Source organism: Myxocyprinus asiaticus, chromosome 46 (genome assembly GCF_019703515.2).
Source record: "Myxocyprinus asiaticus isolate MX2 ecotype Aquarium Trade chromosome 46, UBuf_Myxa_2, whole genome shotgun sequence".
NCBI classification, from domain to species: Eukaryota; Metazoa; Chordata; class Actinopteri; order Cypriniformes; family Catostomidae; genus Myxocyprinus; species Myxocyprinus asiaticus.
Genome location: NC_059389.1, coordinates 22,357,909 through 22,378,840, shown reverse-complemented (window position 1 = coordinate 22,378,840; position 20,932 = coordinate 22,357,909). Strand labels below are relative to the sequence as shown.

The following is a 20,932-nucleotide window of genomic DNA, read 5'->3' as shown; positions in this document are numbered from 1 at the left end:
GGACAGGCGGTGTAATTTCTAAGCTAACCTGCAGTGTCACCTCTGGCGATGGCAGGTCTGAGCTCACCTCTCAGTCGTCTTTGACAATGCAACAGCCGAAGTCCCATCTATGGAAATCGATAGCAGGTCTAAGCTCACCTCCTATCATCTTTGATGATGCGACAGTGGCAGCTGAGCCAGTCCTCCTTTTTGATGATATCAGCCAATGTCATATCTAAGCTCACCTCCCAGTCCTCTTTGACAATGACATCAGCCGATGTCCCATCTGAGCTCACCTCCAAATCCTCTTTGACGATTACATCAGCTGACGTCCGGTCTGAACTTACCTCCCAGTCCTCTTTGATGATGACATCAGCTGATGTCCCATCTGAGCTCTCCTCCCAATCCTCTTTGATGATGACATCAGCCGACATCCTGTCTGAACTTAACTCCCTGTCCTCTTTGACAGTGACATGATCCGACGTCATGTCGGAGCTCACCTCCCAGTCTTCTTCGGCGTTGATGTCAGCCGATGTTACATCTGAGCTCACCTCCCAGTCCTCTTTGAAGATTATGTCAGCCAACGTCAAATCTGAGCTCGCCTACCAGTCTTCTTTGAAGTGATGTCAGCTGATGTCATGTCTGAGCTCAACTCCCAGTACTCTTTGAAGATGACGTCAGCCAGCATTACGTCTGAGCTCACCTCCCAGTCCTCTTTTAAGATGACGTCAGCTGACTTCACGTCTGAGCTCACCTCCCAGTCCTCTTTGAAGATGATGTCAGCTGACGTCACGTCTGAGCTCACCTCCCAGTCCTCTTTGAAGATGACATCAGCCGACGTTACGTCTGAGCTCACCTCCCAGTCCTCTTTGAAGATGACGTCAGCCGACGTTATGTCTGAGCTCACCAGACGTTTAATTTGTTTAATTTGCATTTTTGCTGGCTCTCGATTGCAATTATTATGGTATAATGCATTTCTCCTACCTGCTTGTGCCCAAATACACCGCCTTCAGAGAGCAGCTCACATTCTTCACATCACTTGCAACACATCCGCGGGCTCGTGGCAGACAAACGCTAACATTCATCACATCATTGCACATTCAATGCATCCGTGGGAGACAAACACATGTGTTGTTCTGTGCATGGCAAGTTTTCGTGGTATAACCAAAGAGACAAACTTTAATACTTCAATTAACACAGTGACATCTTCTCGAGTTGTTACCTAGTTACTGTGGTAAATAGCTGCCACTTGTACTCACGTTGGTGACGTAATTGGACCGTGTTTCAGACCCAAAAAATATGATGTGAACAGAGACCAGCAGGGGGAGGGGGAAGGAAACGAACTCAGGTTCGGTCCAAGCAGTCGAACCAAGTGTGAAAGCACCCTTGCTGTGGGATGTAAACGAGCATGTTGGGCATATGCATTCTTGTAATATAGACTGCCATACTTTGCTCAGCATGTGTGGTGTGTGTGTGTGTGTGTGTGTGTGTGTGTGTAAGTGTGGGTGGTAGTTCCTGTCAACAAATTGTGAATAGATTTGAATAATATTTGCATATGGGTTTGCCTCATTTCAGATGGCTGGCACAACATTTATTCACCCATCTGTCTCTGTAATTTAAAAAAAACAACAACAAAAAAACAAGAGCAACACACATACACACATAAACATACACAGTGCCTTTTCTGATACTGCCCATTACATACTACAGCGAGTTCTTAGATCATGTTTTTAATGATTTTAAACTACTGTACTAAATGTGATGTAAAATTCAGCGTAGATCTACAAATTTTGAGGATTATAGGATTTAAAGACTCAATGAAATGGATTTTGCATTGAAATGACACCAGAAATAGAAGCGTAAGCGGTAGTTCTGTCAGGGAGACTCACGCGGTACATGTCATCGTTTTATTCATACTTTTTTTTAACCAATCACTGCTCACCTTTCACTTTAAAGGTCTGCCAGCAGTCAACCACTTTGCTGCCTTCAGGTGCCAACGTGGCAATTCATTCATCCGCCACACCATGTCTGATTCAGAGTCCTTCTCTTCTATAGAAGAACATGCAGATACTGCAGATACAGACGTTATTCCGAATTCTATTCCTACTCACCAGGACATTCCTGCTCCTCATCGCAGCTTACAATTACAACAATCGGCTTCTTTTTGGGACAACTGGCCACTTGCGAAGATCATGGAAATACTGTCAAGTTGTAGCATTCCAGTGAATCCCGACCTATCCAGGTCCAAAATCAACAAACTCGCTCTAAACGTCCTCTGATGGTGGCAGATGATCACCCATCTTCCCTGCCAGCATCCGTTCCTGCTGCAAAATCTGCAGGGAGAAAATCAAGATCCCCTATTCGTTCTCAGCCAAACAAGAAATCTACTCCTTACCCAGCCGCTCCTTCAACTTCATCGGCCGGAGGTCAAGACTACATCCTGGAGGCCGTGTGTTCTCTAGCCGACGCGTCAAAACTTTTGACTCCAGATTGCAATCCCTGGAAACTCCTCAACCTGCTCTGCTAACTTCAACTTCCATTCATCTGACAATGCCAAATTCAGCCCCATCTTCCGTGCCTTTTCTGCCAGAAGTTCTGCCATCTAATGCTGCTTTGCATTTCTCCCATGCAAGTTCTATCCCTGCTCCTCCATCAGGTAGGAGTTTCATTTCTCCAGCTGCTGCTTCTGTATCAGCCACACTGAGATCAAACATCATCCAAGGTTAAGACGTTAATTTAGCCTCCCTCTTACTCCCATCTCCTGAATGCGATCGGCGGTTGGTGGATTGCGGAGACGTAGCAATAGTTCTCAAGTCATATGATCAGAGATTATTCCGCAACCTCTCGTTTAGTGAGTTTGTGGTTGTTTTTGACATTGTTATCTGCAGTGTTTATCCCGAGCGGAGGGAAGAACTTGACTGCTATTTAGGTATGATACCGGAATTCAATCAGAGGTATGGAGGGACTTTATTTACGAGTACCACAAACCCTTTTTCGCAAAATCGGCTATGTTCATTACCCAACTGAACTGGACTGGTCTGTTACCAACACGTAACTCCTTATAAGGCATTTCAACGGACACTGCATGCTTACTTGCTCTATTTGAAGCTCTTATGGCCACTCTGCTGACCAAAGACTGTTGTACCCTACACTTCTCCTAGAGACAATGCAGTAAGACATAAGGACAAGAGAGGATGCTCAATCGAATATTTCAATACTACTCCTATTTGCAATAATTTCAATGAAGCTCTTTGCACGTTTCCTTATTGTTTTTTCTCCATGTATGTAGTGTTTGCAAAGACCCCCATCCAAAGTCCGTGTGCCCTCGCCGGTTCAGACCAACGCTGGGAAGATGGAGATTTCCCCCTCAGAAAAATTAACTCTCATCCCCTCCACTCCAATAAATGTCCCTGCTCTCTCTCACTTTCTATCTTCCCACCCGGACACCACATTCGTAGATTTGCAAAAATTTGCAATCAGCTGTTATTGAACTGACTGTAGTTTCTGACTTGAGTGAAATGAACTGAGTAAAAGATACCTCATTGGCCCCTTCAGTACCCACCCCCCACCCACCCCACCCCCCTTTTTCTTGCTTCAGAATAAATCCAATTGGTTTAGCCACTCGTAAGTACTCAGGTAAGAAAAGATTCATCTTTGATATGTCGGCACCCAGGTCTGGGCATTTTCCCAGCGTTAACTCTCTAATTGCCCTCGAGCAGTTTTCCGTTCACTATGCCACCATAGATCATGCTGTCAAATTGATCAAAGTAGCAGGCTAGGGAGCTCTTTTGGCCAAGGCTGATATTAAAGATGCCTTCAAAATCTTGACTATTCACCCTTCAGATTGGCCCCTCTTTGGCATTAAATGGCAGTCCAAGTTCTATTTTGCAGCCAGACTCACATTCGGCTGCCGTAGCAGTCCACACATCTTCAATTTTTTTTTTTCAGAAGCTTTGTGTTGGATCTTACTGAACAGGCTCCCTTTCGTTTTACATTTGTTGGATGACTTTCTGCTGATTGGCAGCCCCATGTTGGACATTTTGAAATATTATTTTCAGGAGCTGGGTGTTCCCCTCTCCCTAGAAAACTATGGGTCCCTCTACTTCCCTGGAATTTCTAGGATCACACTCGATACCGTAAAAATGCAGGCTTCTTTACCCCCAGATAAATTGGACCGAATCAGAACTTTTTGTGATTTTATTATTCACTCCAACGACATCTCTAAACGCGACCTTCTGTCTCTTTTAAGGCATCTCAATTTTGCATGCGTATTAAACCCCAAGGCTGTTCATTCATCTCCTGCCTTCTCACCGTAGCCCATTCTGTGGCCAACTTGTCAGATAAGGTTACCCTAAACAAAGGCTGTCAATCCAACCTTAAATTTTGTTTTTCAAACAATGGAATGGCATTTCTTTTTTCTATAATGACATTCCCGAATCCTCTGACTCCCTGTCTTTTTTTTTACTGATGCAGCTCCCTCCATCAGCTTCGGGGCTACTTTGATGGGCTGTGGTTCACGGGGAGCTGGCCAACAGAATTTAAAGTGCTAGTTAGCAATTTGTTTTCATTGCTCTCTTTGAAATGTATCCCATCGTGGTAGCCAGCATCCTATGGGGCTCCCAATGGTCACGTAAACACGTTGTTGTTTATTGTGACAACAGCTGAGTTGTAATCAACAAAGGTCGATCTTCTTGCGGTATGATCATGTCTCTATTGAGACACCTTACTTGGCAGATCATTAATTGTAAGTTCATACTCACAGCGCAACACATCCCTGGTTTTCACAATTCCATTGCTGACTCTTGTCTTGCTTTCGTTTTCAGGAGTTTCATCACCCCTGCCTGTCAGCCAGCGATCTCCCAGTGCCATGTCCTCCGCTAGCGGACCTTCTGCTTGACTAAACCCATCCCTTTTGTCCCTGCTTGATTCTGCTAAAGATTTGACAAGGCATGGTCAAAGCTTATGATTCCGCTTGATTTTAATATTCTTCATTTTGCAACTCTCACAAGACCCCTTTTTTCCCAGTGTTAGTGTCAACTGTCTGTGCTTTCATTGCTTTCTGTTTTAACGTCTGATTATTGAAACCTTCATCCATTAATAAAATGGTGGCGGGCATTCAGTTTCATGCTTAGATGTCATTCACCTGAATTCCCTAGTCTTTTCTCCTTTTCATCCATCCAGCTAATTCTAAGAGGTATCAGAAAAATCTCCCCTACCATTCCCGACAAATGGCTTTCAATCACTTTAGACATTCTACACCTCCTTATTTCCACTCTCAGAGCAGGTTGTTTTTCTAAATTCGATGACACTGTTTTAGAAGCAGTTTTTCTCATGGCATTTTATGGCTTTTTGAGGTGTGGGGAATTCACGTTATATTCTCTAGTTTTCTTGCCCTCTCTACATTTAACCTTTCACTGATATTTCATTTTCTCCAAAAAATTATTTTTTATTTCTTAAACATTCTAAAACAGATAGTTTAGATAATGGTCGCACCATTACAATATCTAAAATTCCCAATAATTCCTTTTGCCCATACTCCTCGATGATAAATTATCTTAAGTCTTGAGGCGAATCACTACGCCACCACGAGGACACTGGGAATTGGGCATTCCAAATTCGGAAGAAAAAGGGAGAAAAAAGAAAAAATAAAATAAATAAAAATATTAATAAATTGTCATTCCCTTTATGCTATGCTGTTCCGAGTCTTTCTGATATCATTTTAATTTTTGGTGAACTGTCCCTTTAAATTCTGCACACATTATGAGAAGAGTCTTTTCACTCATTAAATGAAGGCCAAAACATCAGGTCAAACTGAAAGACAGTCTGTTCAGTTGCATTTAGTTGTAGAGAGAAACAGTGTAGTCTGACAAAGCTTTGAATGATCTGACATTGTATAAAGCTTTCTGGGGCATGCACATTTTGGCTATGTATGTATCGACATCAAACGAATCCACTATGAGTGATTATTTTGTTCTTGTTCCGCTCTGAGACAGAGAGAAAAGGAGTGAAAGAAACAAATTATATTGATTGGTTAAGAGCTTGTATGTCTGTACTTTCAATATGCCTTCAAAAATGGTCTTTTTCACTTTGAGTAGGTTGCTTCTGAATTTTCATCCACTTATTTTTATGCAAATTTTGGGATATCGCATAAAAAGTGTTAGATGGAAATACCAAGATGCAAAAAAAATCTCCAAAATATGCATAAAAAGCTTAAATGCTCGCTTGAGGTGGAAATATTTTTTATTCTGAAAGAAGACATGCACATAAAATACGATGGCAATACATTTACAGAATAAATATCTACTGTAGATGTGCATCAAAAAAGTAATTTGACTGAATAATTCACTCATAATTGGACTAACAAAGAGCAAACATGAAATTCATCAGAGCATTTTGACTGCAGGCTCTAAATCGTAAGCAATTTATTAAATTTAATAAAAGAGCCACTTTGGCTTCCCCAGTGGCTACAATTTCATTTCTATTTATATTTTACAGCAATTTTCCTGGAAGGGACAATTTTGTTCTCTTGAACACATGGGATGAAAATGCTGCTTTGTTTGCAAATTTTTTTGCGATATTCCGAATTTTCGCATTTCACAATTAAATTCACATTTTGGATGGAAAACCAACTAGTGGCATGTCAGGGTTGCCCTGTCTCAGTTTACTAAGCCTATTTGTAAAAGCTGTCTTTTGTTTAAGGCTTTGGAGGTTTCAGGGATTTTCATTTTTGAACGCACGTGTGTGTGTGTGAGTGAGTGTGAATGTGTGTCTTTGTTGAAGCCTGTAGTAAGTATATAAATAAAGTTTCCTCTACAAATTCACTCACATACAATAGAGTCCACCCACAAGACTGTGAAATTCGTTTTTTTTTTTTTTTAGGTTTGGGTCCCTCCTTCAATGTTAGTTTGTGGAATTGTTTCATCTGTTTATGGTCCGCCATAAAGTCTGATAGCTTAGAAATGTAAAAACATACCTCTTATCAATAATCTACAAGATTTGAGGTATAATTCATGTTTGTAGCACAAACAGTGTGAGATGAGTCATGCACCAAAGTTTAATACGTTGGATTAGAGATTTGTTCAGATCCTTAACTATTAAGTATGATCAGTAGTAGTAACTGCATATTTGATATTTAAAAATATTAAATATTTTAAAGCAGAATATAACTAGAAAAATAATATTCATTATAGAACATTATAGAATTCATAACTTCCATTATGTTTCCAGGCCTGGAATTAAAAAATTACCCTTGTACACAAAATTAGGTTAATAAATAAACAGTTTACAAAGTCTGGTGTGGAAGAACTTAACTGACCTGCACAAAGCCTAGACCTTAACCCATTAAAACACCTTTGGGATCAATCAGATCGGTAACTGTAAGCCAGATCCTATCGCCCAACTTCAGTGTAATGTCAGAGTAAGTCCTCACAGCCATGTTCCAGCATCTACTGGAAAACCTTCCCATAAGAGTGGAAACTGTTATAGGAGCAAAGAGAGGACCAGCTCCCTATTAAATCCAATAGTTTTGAAATGTAATGCTCAACAAGCCCATATGGGTGTGTTGTTTTGGTGTTGGGCCATGTGGTGTGTATAAAAGTGTAAAATTCAACACAATTCAATGAATAAAGTTGTAAAAAACCCAGAGTATTGAGTCCCTCACCCTTATCAGCTCCCTGGCAGACACAAACGCTCTGAGGAGAGCTGACCTACTTTACGCTTTGTGTTGGGTGTCTTATATAGATACAGCATTTATTGGTGGTGGCTTTATTCTGTGCGCGCGTGTGTGTGTGTGTGTGTGTGTGTGTGTGTGTGTGTGTTTCTTGATTTTTGTGCATTGTGTAGGTTTCTTTCTTAATAAGGAAACGGTTATTTCACACGCAATGACTGCAGTCAAAACCACAACAAAAGTATATTATGTAGTCATAAACGCCTAAATTAATACATAACTAGAAGAATAAAGTTTGTCAAAACAAACTTTGATGTTGACTTGACAAAGGCTTGTCTAAAAGTTTGAAATTGTTTCAGAAAGCATGAATTTTTAAGGTTTGGATGTATGTATGGGTGTATGAATGGATGGATGAATTGGATGGATTAGATGAATGGATGGATGGATGGATGAATTAAACCGATGGTGGATGGATTGACAGACATAAAGAGGGATGGATGGATGGATGGTTGGATAGATGGATGGACATAAAGATTGATGAATTAGATGGATGGATGGATGATGTATGGATGGATGCATGCATGCATGGATGGATGGCTAGATGGGCGAATTGGATGGATGGATGGATTAGACGGATGGTGGATTAATTGGATGGATGGATGAATTAAATAGATGAATGGATAGATAGATGGATGGATGGATGAATTGGATGGATGGATGGATGGATGGACAGACATAAAGAGGGATGGATGATTCGATGGATGGATAGATGGATGGATGGACATAAAGATGGATGGATGATGGATGGAAGAATTGGATGGATGGATGGATGGATTAAATGGATAGATGAATGGATGGATGAATGATGGCTAGATGGACGAATTGGATGGATGGATGGATTTGATTGGATGGATAGATTAGACTGATGGTGGATGGATTAGATGGATGGATGAATGGACGGACGGACGGACGGATGGATGAATGGATGAATGGATGGGTGGATGATGGCTAGATGGATGAATTGGATGGATAATGGGGATGGATGGATATAAAGATTAATGGATGGATGGTTTAGACAGATGAATGGATGGATGGTTTAGACCAGGGGTCGGGAACCTATGGCTCACGAGCCACAAGTGGCTCTTTGTTAAAAATCAAGTGGCTCGCCGGGTGTCTAACCATTCACCAACACATGAACGTTTAAAACTTTCTAATTTTCCAACAGAAAGTGTGGGTGTGATTGCAAAGCTTGAAGTCAGTGACACCATTTTGATTTCCTTTCTTCCGAATTTGTCATACAGCCTACTCCTGGTGAACAAGGTTTGAAATGCCAAATGTGGATTTTTCATGCACAGTGGCGGGTAAATTTGCTGATGTACCAGACACTGTGGGGGGCAACCCACTTCTCGGAGTGATATATAACAAGAAATTAAACACAAAGATGTGCATTTGATGACACATGTGTGATTATATTTTGAAGAAAAGACAAAAGAAAAGCTGCCGATGCACGTCTGATTTGATATGTGTGCGCAGTGAGCGCCGCCGTTCACGAGTGCAATGAATGCGCTTCTCCAAGACACGCACATTCCTAGAGTTCTGGGCCTCGTTTCCCAATAACTATTGATTTTAGCTGTAAAGAGCATTTTCTACGAACGATTTTTTGAACGTTCGTTATTTTTTATATGCACCCAGGGTGTGAAATAGCACCCGCCAACCCGCAAAATGTGACGAGACCCAATCCAGTTCATGAGCTTCTCGTCCAAATGTATTTCATGCACGGGTAATTTTGCTCATCTACCCGCAATTTTGCTCATTGTTTTCATAAACAATTGTAAAATGAAGTAATTTTATGGAGACCCACACAAACACGTGTACTTAATTCCATATTGCAAACATGTTACCTATTAATTTTTGCATATTTGTTTGTTTTTGAGTAGTCTATGGGCAATATAAACATTTTATTTTATTGAAAAATGTTGTTTTTGAAAATAGTAAATTATTTGTTTGTGGTATGGCTCTTGGAAAAAATGCATCAACCAAAAATTGGCTCCTTAGTGAAAAAAGGTTCCCGACCCCTGGTTTAGACAGATGAATGGATGGACAGATGGATGGATGGACAAACATATCGATGGATGATAGATTGACATAGAAAGGATGGATGGATGGATAGATAGATGGACATAAAAAAGGATGGATGGATGGACAGATGTTTGGATGGACAGACAGATGTTTGGATGGACGGACATAAGGATAGATGGATGGATAGGTGGATTTGATGAATGGATTAGATGGATAGTGGATGGATTAAATGGATGGATGCTTGATGGATGAATTTGATTAATGGCTGAATTAGATGTATGGATAGATGGATGGATGGATGTATTGATAGATGGATGAATTGGATGGTTGGATGGATATATGGATGGATGGATGGACGACATATAGATGGATGATAAATGGATTGACAGATTGATGGATGAATGGATTAGAAGCATGGTGTATGGAGAGATGGATTAGAAGGATGGTGGATGGATGGATGGATGGATGGACGGACATAAAGATATGCATTTCAGACATCTATGCATGCTGTAAGGTACTGCTATCACTACACACTACACACGCACATGCACATACTCGACTCATCTTTGATCACAGTAAAGTAACAGTGGTACAGGTTTGAGAAGAATGTGAGTGTTTGTGTGTGTGTTTACCGCAGGGAAATGGCATCGTATGTTTTTTTATCTCTTTAAACTGGCATGTGATCTGACAGCCCAAAGGGGGCTTTAAAAGTTTGCAGTCTGGGAAGTGATGATGTATGTTCACTTATCTAACAAGTTGTTAGTTCTATCTGCCATGCACACACAGACAAATGCACCCCCTCTTCCTTTGCTACTTGTACATTTCTTGTGTAGTCTACTTTTATTCTTTGATATTATTGTTTCGTTTGTTTTTATTTTTTCGAACAAATTGTCCCAGCCGTGGCCTGGTGATTAATGACTGTGCTTGCAGGTTCAAATTAAATGCCTGTGAAGATGCAGGTTCAAATTAAATATGTGTTGTGCCTGAATCCCAGTCTCTTAAAGAAAAGTTGCAAAAAGCAATGTTTTTTCCATGGTAGCAAAATTAACATGTTTAATGAACACACTTTTTTTTGTGAACTCACCATTAGACAGAATCTGCAGACTTGAGTTTTATTCTGTGCTGATTTTATTGGTAAATCTGTGGAATTCTGCCAAATTTGATTTATATAAGGTAAAATGTGCTAAACATATTTGAGCTAAAAGGATGACACTTTCATTTTTCAAGAATGTACAGAACTCACAAGTCATTTCTTTTCCCTTTTTTAGGTCCTATCAGTAGCGAGTCATCACATGTTTCTTCCCCGGTGACCAATCACATTTCTCTGGTCAGTACGCCTAAGCGGGTTGCCATGGGTACTAGCCTGGGCCCGACTACTGGCACCCCACCTGTGGTCACCATCGCCCCGACTAAAACAGTCAACGGTTTCTGGCGGTCTGAAGGACGTCAGGTATGGCAGAGGACTTTCAAAGGGCAAAAAAACTCTAAAATCATCCAAACATTTCTTGACTTGTTAAAAAAAACTGTCTTTTTTAATACTTATAACACCAACAATGCTTCTGTGCTCCTTGATGCAAATGCCCCAAAAATAGTTAATCAGTTGGAAGTACTGTATGAATGCAGTAAACACAGATTTCCCCAATTATTTTGGAACAGTTCATGTTTAAGGAACAAACTTTTGCCAGCACTCTTAAACCAAACAAAGCACGTTGTTAGCTTAGCAACATGCTAACAGCAAACTCTATTGGAATCAATTGTCAAATCTCATGTGCATTTTATGTGAGAAGAGCAGAGTTGCTGCCTATATAGAGCATTTCTAAACAGTCACTTATGAGAAACATTTCAGTTAGGATGCTGGCTTAGAAGTCAGCTGACAATGTAGACAGTAAACTGTGACTTTCCTTTACTTCTTCCAATCAATACAAAGTCTCTATCTGATCTCTCATCTCCCTTCAGTACTTATCTAGTGTGTGAGTAGATGTTTGTGTGGTCAGGGAGGCTTGACTACAGGTTTTCACTCTAAAGCGGATTGGGATCCTGATGGGTCACAGGGTTTAATTTGGGCTGGATTAGTGCAAATGGGCTCATCTGTGGGTGTCCTGCACGTCCATTATTTCGGTTACTCTCAGGCGCGACAGCAAGATCCTGCCAAAGTGTGTGTGTGTTTGTGGTTGGGCGGTTTGTTCAGCTCTTGGTCTGTGTGTGGCTTTGTGAGTTTATTTAACACTGCAGTCAGCAGGAGAGACAATAGACACTTTCCCCTGATCAAACTACCCTATCTCTGTTTACACAAAGAGTCTTCTGTATCTCTATCCACAGAGAGAGAAGGATAGACTGAGAGAGAGAAATAAAGGATATAGTGAAGCCATGGAACCTCTTGTCTTTGTTCTTACTTGAATGAACACAAACTCACACATGAAGACATACCATAGAATACTATTGTTTAAATACTGTATATTCTCTAGCTAATTGTGATTGCTTTAGGCTAAGCCCTATACCAAACTCCCTCACCTATTTGTAATGAGATGTTAATTGCTTGGAAAGCCAAGACACATAAACCCATTTACATTTATTTTCACATTGCCCACCATTATATAACACCTTCAACATTAAAACATTATGGTAAGTGCATATGTGATGTCTGTTCGGTATGTATGGATGCAGATTTGCTGTAAAGTGGCAAGATTTTTTTATTTTTAAGTACAGTATATGGGTCTAATTTAAGTTTTGCAGAGGTGAAGGGGTCTGATTACTTTCAGTAGGCATGATAATTCACATTTGTAACACACAGTTTGTATAAATACAACCAATTTCCATAGCAAGTTTGAAACTTACTTTGAATAACATCATATGAGAAGAACATTTTCAAAACAAATTACCTGTTCAGTGTGCTGTCGTTATCCAATTTGCAAATCAAGTGCAAGAAGTCAGCTGTTTCTTGTTTCACCATAAGAGCGTGTTTTTGTTTTTGTTTTTTGTATTCATCCATTATAAGCATTCTCTATGTCTATCCGGTATTGGCCTTTCTCATTAACCATGATCTTAATTGTTTTTGTATACAAATAAAAATTGTGCTTGTGTAAGAAATTCTTAATAAAATAATTGTAAAAAACTTGTAACACTTTTTTTTACAGTGTCCGTGTTACACATATTACATGTTACTATTATTATTAATTAGTTATAACAATAACAATATGTACTGTAAGTATAAGCAGCTCTACAAGATATTTACACAGTAAATGCATGTAGTTCATTTGTGTTACTCAGTAAATACACAGTAACATAAAAAAGTGTGACCAAAGACTTTTACAAAATTAAAGAAATATATTGTTCTAGCAAAGTCACTGCAAGGTGCCAGCTTGTTATTATACTTGCAGAATCTCCCCATGATGCCCTAAAAATCTTTCTTTTCCAGGCTGATGCAGGATTGAGAGGGTCCAGTCAAGAGTGTTTGTCCTCAGATCACCCTCTACCAGCTCAGGAGAAGACCTCCCTATCTCTCCCACCATTCCTTGGGGCGGCCCACCCTTTCAGCATGACCCCAAGTGCTTTCATGCAAGACCATCGTCTTCAAACTCAGTTAGTATTACATAGCACACTAACACTCACTTGCTACAACTGGTTTTGAACTAGTGTTTTATACGAGCAAATCTGTGAATTGTTCTCATTCACTGCAGTTGTTTTGGTGGTGAACTACTCTGTTTTTTATGAATCAGTTGATTTAATGATTGAATGACTCACTCATAATAAAATAAAAGAGGCTCATTTGTTGCCACCTACTGGAGTAAATATGCATTCCGTTATGAGTGCCATCCACACAAATTGACACAACTTGCACTTATTGTTTTGTTTTATTTTTTACAAAGGAACTACTTTAAATCTATATAAACCAGTTAGCACCGTGTTACAATGATTGTTAATGGCAAAGAACATATCTGGCTGTTAACAACTGTGCATAAAATGATAAAGTCAAAAGATTTAGCCAGTTCAGACTGTAGTTCATATTAAGTAAATATGTAAAACAAGAAACGCTTCAATAGACGGTTAACTTAGTGTTGCACAGTAGCCTATACCGGTGCCATAGTACTACCACGGACTTAAGCTTCATAATACCAGCAGTACCACAGTCTTTTTCATTAAATACAGTTGTACCTACGTACCTACTACTTATAAGAGCAAGCCAAGGCATATTCAAGACACAACCGCCAAAGACCTCCACCTCTGGAGGTGTTCACTCTGACGTCTTTGACCGGTGCTTCATTTCTCACTGTTTTTTCAGTGTTTCTTGCAGTACCGATGCATTTTTTTAGATGCTGTGTCAATTTAAAAAGAATTCAACCTTTAAATGCATCTCGAGACACCCACATTCTGTTTTATGCATTGCACTGTGCCTGTTTTAGTCCAAGAATGCAAGTCATCGTCAGTGCTTGGCACTCATCGAGAATTCGTATGCTCATTTTTTATTTAAATTAGATGAATATTTGAATTGTAAGTTGAAAGCCCTAGTTTAATCCATTTAAAATAATAAATATATGATATAGCAAAGCTAAAACTATCATAGATGGGTACACTCATTTATCTTGTCTTCTTTTGTATTGTCATATCATATTCAGTGGGTATTTTTTTCTCATTTTCATGTTTTTGATTCTGTCTTTCTCTCTTAGCCTGTCTCGGCAGGTGCCTCATATGCTGCTAGCAGGGGCTCAGGAGGAGTATCTACGGGATGGGTTTCGTCCATACCCATCTGCTGAGGAGCTACGAATGCCTTTACATCCTCTTGGGCTCAGCCCAGGAGCTGCAGCAGAAACTCTTGTGTACCTCCAGTCAGGATACCTGCCCCACCCCTCTCTGGCTTCATACAGGTGTGCAGTGCACAAAGTCTTTATCTGTAGAGAAATTCATCTTTACTTTTTCATAACGACAATATTTAGTATGTTTCAGGGTCGAATGATTAATCAAAATAAAATAGAAATTGCATTATTAATTAGGGCGGGTAACGTTGCTGAATACTGAATAGGTGTTGATATGGAATTGTGGGCAGTCATATGTTAATCTGCTCATGGTTGTGATTTCTGGATGACTCTATTTTACCGTATTTTAAATAGTCTGGGTGGACTGGGAAGGAGGTTTTGCATTGTGAAGAGTATGTCTACATAGTACATATACTGGTGGCCAAAAGTTTGGAATAATGTACAGATTTTGCTGTTTCGGAAGGAAATTGGTACTTTTATTCACCAAAGTGGCATTCAACTGATCACAATGTATAGTCAGGACATTAATAACCTGAAAAATTACTATTACAATTTGAAAAAAAAAAAATCAGAACTTCTTAAACTACTTCAATGAGTTTTCATCAAAAACTCCTCCACGTGCAGCAATGACATCTTTGCAGATCCTTGTTATTCTAGCTGCCAGATTGTCCAGATACTCTGGTGACATTTCACCCCACACTTCCTGTAGCACTTGCCATAGATGTGTCTGTCTTGTCGGGCACTTCTCACGCACCTTACATTCTAGCTAATCCCACAAAAGCTCAATGGGGTTTAGATCCATAACACTCTTTTCCAATTATCTGTTGTCCAATGTCTGTGTTTCTTTGCCCACTCTAACCTTTTCTTTTTGTTTTTCTGTTTCAAAAGTGGCTTTTTCTTTGCAATTCTTCCCATAAGGCCTGCACCCCTGAGTCTTCTCTTTACTGTTGTACATGAAACTGGTGTTGAGCGGGTAGAATTCAATGAAGCTGTCAGCTGAGGACATGTGAGGCGTCTATTTCTCAAACTAGAGACTCTGATGTACTTATCCTCTTGTTTAGTTGTACATCTGGTCTTCCACATCTCTTTCTGTTCTTGTTAGAGCCAGTTGTCCTTTGTCTTTGAAGACTGTAGTGTACACCTTTGTATGAAATCTTCCATTTCTTGGCAATTTCAAGCATTGTATAGCCTTGATTCCTCAAAACAATGATTGACTGACGAGTTTCTAGAGAAAGCTGTTTCTTTGTTGCCATTTTTGACCTAATATTGATCTTAAGACATGCCAGTCTATTGCATACTGTGACAACTCAAAAACAAACACAAAGACAATGTTAAGCTTCATTTAACCAACCAAATATCTTTCAGCTGTGTTTGATATAATGGCAAGTGATTTTCTAGTACCAAATGATCAATTTAGCATGATTACTCAAGGATAAGGTGTTGGAGTGATGGCTGCTGGAAATGGGGCCTGTCTAGATTTGATCAAAAATGACTTTTTTCAAATAGTGATGGTGCTGTTTTTTACATCAGTAATGTCCTGACTATAATTTGTGATCAGTTGAATGCCACTTTGGTGAATTAAAGTACCAATTTCCTTCTGAAACAGCAAAATCTGAACATTATTGCAAACGTTTGGCCACAAGTGTACAATATATTTCATATTAACACTCTCTTGGGTTTATCATTTTTCTCTCTGCTGACATTCGTCCTCTCATTCTGAATATAACACACACAGCATGTTTCTCTGTGTGAATGAATGGTGGGTGAGAGAGCAGAGACAGAAATAGGCTGTAATGTTCGTTTCAGAAGGCCAGAGAGCAGAGGTTAATGAATGACTAGGTTATTTATAGAGGCACTAATTAACTGCTGCTCCCTCTGTTTCCTGTGGTGAACTAGGATGGAAGACTACTACAGTCTGTCTGCCCTCCGCTCGCCTTACTACCAGCTTCCAGAAGGGGGCACCCTGCCATCCCTCCACCCCTCTGCTGTTCACATGCCCATGCAGGGAGTCTTTTACCCCGGTGATATGGCACGCCACTCTCTGTCAGCTCTGCACTCTGAGAGGTACACACACACACACAAACAATACAATTATAACTGATTTCTTAAATGTAATGAAAATTACAGATCTTGCAAATCAGCATTCTATTGATGTTCCTCACAATATTTTTGATTTTCTACTCCATAATTTCTGCAACTAATTCGGCCTGAAATCCATTGTAAAAATAAAAATGTAAATAAATGAATTCCCTTTTTATATGGACAAATTAACTGATATATTTAAAACTGTTTATTTAAGTTATGTTTTGAAATGTAGTTATATATAGAAATAAATGAATAAATTGAAATATTGCACATTTTAAATTGTATTTCGAAAAAGCATTTGCCAATTGTGTTTTTGTTTGTTTTTCATCCGTTTGCCAAATCCTTTTGTTAATTCATTGGCAATTAAAGTAAAAAAATATTTATAAATTGGACAGTTCCATGCTTAACATCACTTAAAAGCAAACTTATCTGTGATTGGTCACTTTACATATTGGTCAAACAATATATTCTTGTAAAAGTGGGGGTGGTTCTTGGCCAAAATAAGCAGAAAAGTGGACCAGACTATATGCATGTATTCAAAAGTCTGGCTACTCAAAGCTATTCAAAATCTAACTGCCAGTGATGATGTAATTGTAATATTTGCATACTGCCTTGTGACTGGTCTTGTTTTTCTACTTCAGTTTGCATACAAAACAGTCATTAGTCATATTTTATTACATCTATACAAATAATAATAAAAATAAAAATAATAATTGTTGTTATTATTAGAAGTAGTATATTTATGCAAAGTTGTTTAGCGATCTAAATGGTAGCAAATCTATTTTCATTTTTATTTTCAACTAAGCTTAGTTGCATTGCTATAAGTTTTCACTTGAGAATAAATAGCGGCACTTATCAGTAGACCCAGTACTGGAGAACAGATAACTGATTACGTGGAAAAGTGTGAATATCGGTAAAACAATTATCTGTCAAACCGATTATTTTTGCATATAGTGGGTAATGCTAGGGCTGATACAGTCTTATATCTATATACCCTGATACTTTTTTCTCACTGTACTTTATCAATACTTTAGATCCCTTTACTGATATTTTTATTAATTTATTTGTGTATTCATATAGGTCATAATTAGGGCTGGGCAATATGGCCAAAAACATTATCACAATATTTTCATATCGTTGGATATACATTTTTATCACAATATATATTTCATACCATTAATGGTGGAGGAAAAGCATTCCACATGTTTGATAGACCTCAAGAATAAATATATATATAACTTTTCTTTTTTTTTTAAATAAGTAAACTCCATTAGGTAAGCTACCTTTTAGTTTGAAGTTCAAGAAGTATACTCAGTTTAAGACTTAATTCTACATGGGGGCCTGGGCAGCTCAGCAAATAAAGACGCTGACTACCACACCTGGAGTCGCAAGTTTGAATCCAGGGCATGCTGAGTGACACCAGTCAGGCTTCCTAAGCAACCAATTGGTCTGGTTGCTAGGGTGGGTAGAGTCACGTTGGGTTAACCTCCTCATGGTCTGTGTGGCCATGTGTGGTTCTCGCTCTCGGTGGTGTAGGGCTTTACTGGTTGTTTAGATCAGTGTTACTATCAGAAATAATTAATAATTATTTCTTTAGTTATTAATTAATATTTAAATTAATTAATTGAATCTAACTCATTAAAACCTCATATGGGGCTCCAGTAAATGTAGTGTGCTACGTTTAGGAGCAAGTTTGGTTATTAGCAATAATTAATAATTATCAAAGATAATTATTAATTATTAAAATCAATAGAACATTGATGAGAATCAATGTTAGCTTTTTTTAATCTTTTAAATCAACAGTTATCAAAGATAATCGTTAATTGTTATTGTCGATGAAACATTAATTAAAATTAACACTAGCTTATTGATCATTCAAATTCAATCAAAGATAATTATCAATTATCAAAAATCAATAGAATATTAATAAGGATTAACATTGACGGGGCACCACCCTGAAATCAGGGACTAATAACCGAATATTAAAACAGTCTCAATATTAGATTGTTTTCTTAGGAAAATCGACATCCGAAGAATATCGATTTTCGGGGAAAAAAAAACAATGAATGAAGCTTTGAATCCGAGCACTGACATCCCGTCAGCATGACACAGGTGTATGCAAAACAAACCAAAACACTTCTCTTTGTAATATAAACAAAGTTTATTTATGCAGTAATATCAATTAATAATTAATACAATGCAGTCAATAAACCTCCAACTTACAACTACAAACTAAACAGTGATATGATTAGATATGGAAATAAAAATAATTCTATAACACAAGGTGTGTGTGTGACAGTGTGTGTGTGTGTGTGTGTGTGTGTCAGTGTGGTTAGTGAGAGAGAGAGAGAGAGATGATTAAGTGACAGCCCGAAAGCTGATTTCGCGATAGCTGGAGATAAAACAGCCGTGTTCATCACTCAGAGACGCAGTTTTACGAGCGGGGCTCGTAAAAGTCCCTTGTTATTTGACTCTTTAATGGATGAACTCAGTTGCTGTCTCACCCGCGATGGCGAAAATGCACAACAGTCCAATTTGGTTGGACCACAATACAGCAAAACAAATTTGTGATAATTAATACCCTGAGTATTAATAATGAGCGGACATGGCGGTCCGTAAACTGTACAAGCAAAAACCTTGAAACACAAGAATAGCACACTATAATACTCTATCTCTGCCCAGACGTAACCTCTTACTTGAATCGCATGAGGACACAGGTAGAATGTGTTTTCCTCCGTCCTTTAACTCTGACCCGGTTTCTTGAGGCTCGTGTGATGACGAGAGGCCGTTTCCACGCGCTGTCGGCGGGCGGTACGGCTGTTGATTCTCAGAGGGTGGTACGGCTGTTAATTCTCGGCGGGCTGGCGGAGAACTCAGAAATGTCGACTTGATTGAAGATGGAAGAGAAATCTTTAATCTCTTCACTTCTGTTGGCCAACGGATGAAGATGCGAATTGCTCGGCGGTCTCCTTCGGATCCGTTAGAGTGTTCGGTTGAACACAGAGTAATCTCAACTCGTCCAGCGAGATGGAGATCGTATGGCTACAGTTTCAAGTCGGACATTACTTCCTTAAGCCACGAGGTTGCACCGGAGAGCAGCAAAAAGCTACGTCCGTATTTGGTGAACAAAGTCACTGGAAGCAACTCTGGAAGCATTTCAGAATTATTTGAAGTCCTGATGATGTCATGTTTGAGGGACGTTCTGTGGTGTGCCTCATCCAATAAGAGTTGAGAGCTCGATCCTTTAGAGGGCAAGGCTTCATGGATCTGTAGTCTGTTTTGGACTCCCTTTGTTTGATTTTGGCGTGATTTTTATCAGTAAAATTTACGACTTAGAAGGAGGGGGCTTGAGGAATGTTTTTATGACTGTTAGGCCTGCCTTTGTCTTCTATCTGAATACATGAGGCCCAACAGTGGGGCGCATGGTGAGTTGTGCGTGGATGCCGTGGAGAATAGCGTGAAGCCTCCACACATGCTAGGTTTCCACGGTAACGTGCTCAACGAGCCACGTGATAAGATGCGCGGATTAACGGTCTCAGACGCGGAGGCAACTGAGATTTGTCCTCCGCCACCCAGATTGATGCAAGCCACTACACCACCACGAGGACCTAGAGCGTATTGGGAATTGGGCATTCCAAATTGGGGAGAAAAATGGCGAGTTAGTTGTGTGTATAATTTCTTGCATTTTTAGTGACACGCACCTGATTCTGTCGTCTATGTAGAACATAGGCTAAATATTGAAAATTACTCAAAAGTTTATCATCGATATCGAGGATTTTTTCTCTCTCGATAAATATCAATACTGTTTTATCACCCAGCCCTAGTCACAATACATCATAAAGTAGTAGTACTAGTTTATTTATGCAAAGTTGTTTATCAGTCTCAGTGGTTGAAAAATTATTTTCATCTTTGTTTTGTGCTTAAACTGCTGCGATTGAATGCATTGCCATACATTTGGCGGCACTTTTCGGATGCCCACATATTGAAGAAGAGATAACCGTTTATGTATAATATTGTAAATATCGGTTAAAAGAGTTGGTCAAACTGATTATCGTTTATCTCTACATAAAATATTAGTACATATATAGTAGCCCATAAAGTTAGCACTGTGCAGATACGATTATATTTTGAGATTCTTTTTCTCACAAAATAGCATAGATACTTTAGATCACTGTATCGATATTTTATTCATCTATTTGTGTATTCATATCATATCCAACAGTTCAATAATAGTGAAACAGGTCATCTAAAGAATCACAAACTCTCAGACCAGCATTTCTCAGTGCGATTATAACCAATTCTATGAGGCGTGAAAGAGAATGAAACTGATCTGTATGATTCACTCTTTCTCTCTCAGCAACTTGCCGCACTT

General features: G+C 39.1%; 1 protein-coding gene across 6 annotated transcripts in view; it reads left to right on the top strand.

Moving 5' to 3' along the window:
• Window positions 1–20,932, top strand: part of LOC127435563 (genetic suppressor element 1-like) — a 66,991-nt gene that overhangs the window by 29,342 nt on the left and 16,717 nt on the right. For all 6 annotated transcript variants that reach the window (XM_051689103.1, XM_051689104.1, XM_051689107.1 and 3 more), the window contains 4 exons: window positions 10,993–11,174; window positions 13,140–13,303; window positions 14,389–14,586; window positions 16,372–16,539. In XM_051689103.1, coding sequence (XP_051545063.1) covers window positions 10,993–11,174; window positions 13,140–13,303; window positions 14,389–14,586; window positions 16,372–16,539 — 712 coding nt within the window. The remainder of the gene's footprint in view (window positions 1–10,992; window positions 11,175–13,139; window positions 13,304–14,388; window positions 14,587–16,371; window positions 16,540–20,932) is intronic.